Here is a 6,010-nt window from a genome sequence, read left to right as displayed (position 1 = left end):
TGGGTCCAGATAGGGAAGCAGACTTAATACCTCATTAAATCAATGTGGCTAGGATTCAAGACAGATAAGCCTCTATCAAACTGGGCTCTGTACAAAATTATGCTATATGTAAAGTCCCAAGGGATTATCATTGAGCCATACTGTGTATATCTGAAATTAAGTATTTATTGATTTACATCTTGATCAAATATAAACTCTTTGAGGGCTGGGATATCACCTGGTTTGTTAACGGTTACATCCACACTGCCTAGAACTATGTCTAGCACTAAGTGGGTGCTTAGTAAACAGAGTCCAAGGAACTAAGTAGTTGAAACGTCATTCGAGATTCCTGTGTTTCCAAGACTTCAGACTTTGTGTAAAACAGAAACCACCACTCAGGAGGATAAATAATCCAAATATTCCACTTTCTCTTGATGTTGATTATATTTATACCTTCTTATCTATTGCTGCATAGCAAGCCATCCCATTAACAGTTGTTCATTTTCCTCACAAATAAGCAACTTGGTCAGGACTCAGTGGGGACTGCTCATCTCTACTCCATGTAATATCATGTGAGTGGCCCAGCTGGGGCTAAAGGATCTATTTCTAAAATGGACTGCTCACTCAGTGCCTGTCCATTGCTTTCCTCACAGCATGGCAAATAGGTTTCAGGAGTAGGAAGCAGATGCTGCCAGTCTCTTAAGGCCTAGTCCAGAAATTGGCTCAGTTATTTCCACTGTATTCTACAGGTTAAAACACACTGAGCCCACCCAGACTCAAAATGAGGGGACATAGATCCTCACCTCTCAGTGAGAAGTGTCCAGAATTTTTGGCCATGTTTAAATTTGTTACACCCACCTTCTCCAGAGCAGACAAGTAACATCAAGCAGCCTTCTGCATCCCCAGTTTCTGCTCCCCAGATACAACCACATTCAAAACTTTGTTTCCTCTGATATTTATCACTGAATTTCTACCTAACATGCTTATGCTGTGATTTCTTGGTTTTTCAGTTTTAGATATTAAATTTAGACATCAGACATTTTAAAATACTGAGCTGGCCAAAAAGTTCGTTCGGGTTTTTCCATAATGTCTTACGGAAGACTCAGATGAACTTTTTGGCCAACCCAATAATTAGACCTATCATCCCCACCTTTTTTTCCCCTGGACACATCTGTCTGGATAGATTATAAAAATGAACTGAACAGGTGGCAACTTGAAGAATGTGAAAATTAAAACACATTCCAAATACTTATAGTTAATAAGGTAAAGACACTACTAAATATATGTGTTCAAGTAAGTTAAGTTATTGGAGAGTCACCCCTTTGGGCAAGGACATAAAATCCCCTACTCTAATCCCTTTAGGGTGCTCCTAAACCATGTATGACTTGAATGAATGCTACACAGACTATCAAAGTGTTCTGAAACTTATCAAGGAATGCCTTATACATATTCTCAGATAGATCAGTTTTTTTCTGTCCTTTTATTGGATACACTAAGAAGTTACATACAGAATTACTCTCAATTTGTCAAGGGCTAAAATTTCCGTCATAGTCTCTGGTGAGGTCTACTGTCCTTTGCATGGCTCTGGATTCCTTGGTTTTTAACCAGCAGATCCAAAAGGTGCTGGGCAGACTCACAGCAGTGATAATAAATACATAAGTAAGCAGACTAATATGCAAATAATTTTGTTTTCAATACAGGAAACAATTATTCTAAAGCTGGTTGTCAGGCATTTCCTTTCTTTTTGTTATATCTCTCCATATGGCTGTTACCATCATTTCTGCAGTAAAATTTATGAGACCTCTACAGGTGGCACTGAAGGACATAAAAGGAGAGGCTTCTCTGAACACCACTGACCACCAGTGCCTCAGCTCCTCGCAGACCATGTTGTGGCCTCTGCATTTCCCCGAGAAACGGGAGGGTCTCTTCAGATAGGTGGGTCAAGAGTTTTAGTATACAACAGAATTATCCAGGATGCGTGTTAAGATTTGTATTTTTGTGACCCACCTCCAGAGACTCAGCAGGCCTAGTCTATGCCCTAGGACTCTGCATTTTTAAAGACTCCAAGGTGGTTTGGTGCAGGTCTCCACTACACCAGAAAACATAGTCCTAGTGCCTAGGGCTGCTTTCCTTAACAGTCATCTAGTAAAGCAGCCTTGAGACTGCGCACTCACGGCCCCGCAGTATAATTACTGAGGCTACTATCGTTGGATTTGGTTAACCCCTGGTGAAATGCATTTACGTCTTGTGTACAGTGAACACCGACAAAGGCTGTGTAACAACGCCCAGTTAGAACGCACAACAGCCTCCTCTCTGTGCCCTTCCCAGTCAGTCCCCACCCCGGAGGCCACAAAATAGTCGTGTCCACCACCGTCGCCCTAGCTGCGTGAAGGACACAGCGCGTCGCCGCCACGCCACGGAGTCGCACAGCCTGCCAGGGCACAGAGCAACGCCTGGTCGGGTGGTCGTGACTTGGAACGCACGCGGCCAATCGGCGTCCGGCTTGTTTACGGGTGTCAAACGACGGGCGCTGATTGGCCGGTGCAAACCAGGCCACTTCCTCTTAGCCTCACGCTTTCGGGGCGTTGCATCACCTCTAGACTCTTGACCAAGGCGTAGACGCGGCTCCTTCCGACGTACTCAGGCTCGGAGGCCCCTCAGGTACGCCTGGTACTGCTCGCGGAGGCCCCTCAGGTACTCCCCATCCTGCACGCGGGGCCCCTCAGGTCAACCTGTTCTGCACACGGGCCTCTCAGATACGCCCCTTACTGCCCACTGGGATCCACAGTCCCTCCGGTACACAAGATTTTTTTTTTTTTTAATGTTTATTTTGGGCTATGGGTAAGTTACGTGCATATCCGTTTCCAAGGAAAACATTGGGAGGATGTCTAAGTGGGGCGAAAGAACTCAGAACTAGGTACCAATCCTGGCTTAGCTCTCGGGCCGAGGATTACAACCCTTGGAAGTTCCTCAGCTTCAGCCTGGTATCCTGGTAACACTTGAACTGTTGGGTGGTTCTCAGAATTTGGTGTGATTTTGCTTACTGGAGTTCAGAAGGTGGACGAAATTACTTGGAAGTCTAGGTATTCATAAGAACAAATCAAGTCTTAGGTTCCCACGAATGGGCATTTATTGCTGGGTGCCTGGGATTAGAGGGAAGTCCCCGTTCTCGGCTCTTACACAGTCTAATAATACAGTATTCCAAGTGCACAGAGGAGGAAGACAGTTCCTAAGTGGGATTTTGAGGTGGGAGAAGGAGAAGGCTTCTCAGGAACTGCAGTGGGTTTGGAGCCTTGAAGATAAGTAGGAACTTGGGGATATGATGCAGGGGACTGTAGTATAATGTATAGCAGGATTTTAAAGTGTGTGTGATTCAGGAGATGGGGAGTTGTAGTCACTGCAGTTTCGTGTGAGGAACAAGTGGAAGATGATGCTTGGCTTCCAGCCTTACTGAGTTTGTGGTTTCCTTCTTGAGTGAAGTGGTGTTTGAAATGAATCCAGAAGGGAAGATAAGTTTTTTATTAGGTTTGACAGTATTACTTTTAGCATTCATTCAGGTGTTGCAGAGAGGTCAGGAAGAGTGAAACTATAGGCAAAGCAATTGTTTTAGGGATTTCTAAGTAATACGATGAACTTTTACAAAGTAAATATCAGTAAAATGGTGGACAGTGTATCTTCTTCATAAGTGATTAGAGAGTGAATTATATGGAAGAGAAGGCAGCTAAATGCAGATTGCACTCTTAAATGTTTTTGGAAAGATGATATAGTGACTGGGCAAAGGCAATAGAGTAGAATTTGTGGACAAAGGAGTAATGATAATAATTTCCGTAGATGATGTGTGATTGCTCAGATAGCCATTATTTCACTTAACGTTAAATTAGCATTGTATTTACAAACTTTATTTTACAGGTGGCAGAATTGAGGTTTAAAGGTTGAGTAACTTTTCCTATAAGTCACATAGTAAGTTGTGGCACCAAAACTGTCAAATTCCAAAGCCAACCCTCTTAACCATTATCCTTGCCAAGAGGAGACCCCGGAGTGGGATATTGGAAAGGCAGCTGGGGGAAATATCACTGATGGAAACTAAGGATGCTGACAAAGGGATTTGTTCAAACTTTTTGAGCACTACCATGTGTAAGCACATGGTAAGACAGTAAGAGGTTAGACAGTAAAATGCTTTTGCCAGCAATAAGTTTACAGTTGAGTTGGAGAGACATGGGCATGCAATACAAATAAACCATAATGTGTAGGAGAGGAGCAGATTCCGGGGAGGGGGATATTAGTTTTGTAAAAAGGGGATTGGTAAATCCCCATAGAGCAGAGTACATTTAAGCTAAGCAGTGCTAGAGTATTTGGAGAAAGGGCCTGAACGCAAAGCAGTATGTCAGCAAAGCAGTTCTGTTTCTCAGCAGTGTCAAGAATGTGATGTAGTTGGAGCTTGAGTTTTGTAAGAGTAAAGGCCAGGAGTAGTAACTGTGGGTAAGATCATGCTGCCCCACTGAAAAGTCTGTACAGCAACCATTGGGAGTGAGGAACCATTGCATTTTTCTTTTTTTAGTACAGAAGTGATACTTTCAGAACTTTTCTATTAGGAAGGTGGTGTGTAGGATGTATAGTATTTATTTTTCCCTTTATTTTTAAACTTTTTATGATAATACATACTCAAAAATAATCAAGACAGAATAATATGAAGTAAATAAAAATCTGTTCTTTCACGCCTTCCTCATCTAATCCTATTCTCTGGTGGTAGCCATTAAGTTTGGTGGGTAACCTTCTAAATTAAATACAGAATTACTTAAACATAGACTTAGTGTATTTTTAATCTCTTGAAAATATTATAATACACATAGTATATAATATAATACACATAGTATAAATTGCTATAATTTATAAATTGCTATAATTTATACTATAATACACATAGTATAAATTGCTATAACTGTGACTTGCTGTTTTCTTTCTCAGTATGTATAAGGAATATATATATTTGATATATTATGATTTATTATCTTTAATGCCTGCATGGTATTGATGTACCATAATTTATTTTATCTAGATAATAGTCTATTATCTATTCATGGATATTTAAGTTGTTTTCAGATATTTGTCTATAGAAACGCTTCAGTTGATATCTTTGTACATGTTTTATACATTTGTGTAAGTAAATCTCTGGGTTATATGTTAATAGGATATAAGTAGTTTGTGAAAAGGCTGGAGATAGACCCACCTCTTGGGTTAAATTTGACTTAATGTAACAAGTTATGAAGACCTGAGAATGAGGAAGAGGAAATAGAGAAATAGACTTAGAAGTCAGACCCACATGACTTGGTGATCACCTGGATGTGGGGATCATCTGGTAGTATTAAGGGTAACTCAGAAATTTCAGGTAATGAGAAGGAATAGTGGAACTACTAGTACAGTGGAATTAAAAATGGGAGCAAGTGTGGCAAGGAAGATCATGAGGTTTATTTTAAACAAAAATGTTTTTGGTATGCTTTTCCAAGATCTGTGGAGGTAAATACAAGTAAAGGTGAAGGAGGGTACCTAGAAATTGCTGAACAGGAAGTTGAGGCTAAAGAGGTCTGCAGGAGTCATGGAATAAGGAAGATAGTGGAGGCCTTGGATTATAGTTAAAGGGAAGAAGAGGAGGTTGCTTCCCTGAGCCTGACCTGGTAGGGTTAATCTCCCTCTTCTTTCTGCTCCCCCTTTCCCCCAAGAGCCCTGTGGTTACTGGATGCTGTTGTGCAGGTACAGCTCTCCAGTGGATGTGAGGGGCCAGAGCAATCCTGTGATTTATGCATGGGGGCCGTTTCTCCTCAGCAGCCGCCATAGCCCGGTCACTGATACATGGCTCTTCCTGGAATAGTCTATACCATTACATGGGTCTTTGTGTTTGGCCTAATAATGCAGTGGTTCTTAATCTTTGGGGGGAGTAGAGGCTCTCTAGAAAATTTTATAAAAGTTAAAAACCATCTTCACAGAAAGCTTAAATCTCATTTTCTCAAAAAAAAAAAAAAAGTTCAGATAGATA

General features: G+C 41.3%; 1 protein-coding gene and 1 non-coding gene across 9 annotated transcripts in view; both read left to right on the top strand.

Moving 5' to 3' along the window:
* The first annotated feature begins 2,517 nt into the window (after positions 1–2,517).
* The window catches only part of IARS1 (isoleucyl-tRNA synthetase 1), an 81,111-nt gene continuing 77,618 nt past the window's right edge, over positions 2,518–6,010 (top strand). For 2 of the 8 annotated variants that reach the window (XM_089912960.1, XM_089912955.1), the window contains exon 1: positions 2,798–2,820. In XM_089912960.1, coding sequence (XP_089769086.1) covers positions 2,801–2,820 — 20 coding nt within the window. In that variant the 5' untranslated portion in view covers positions 2,798–2,800. The other 6 variants (XM_089912957.1, XM_089912959.1, XM_089912958.1 and 3 more) reach the window with 6 other exon arrangements.
* On the top strand, positions 5,698–5,830 carry LOC115803042 (small nucleolar RNA SNORA84). Its single transcript, XR_004023670.1, has one exon. It is a non-coding gene; the product is annotated as a small nucleolar RNA SNORA84 (small nucleolar RNA).

Source organism: Delphinapterus leucas, chromosome 6 (assembly GCF_059928025.1).
Source record: "Delphinapterus leucas isolate spDelLeu-1000000601 "Yukka" chromosome 6, BTC_Dleu_Yukka2, whole genome shotgun sequence".
Taxonomy (NCBI): Eukaryota; Metazoa; Chordata; class Mammalia; order Artiodactyla; family Monodontidae; genus Delphinapterus; species Delphinapterus leucas.
This window is presented reverse-complemented; position numbering and strand designations above follow the sequence as displayed.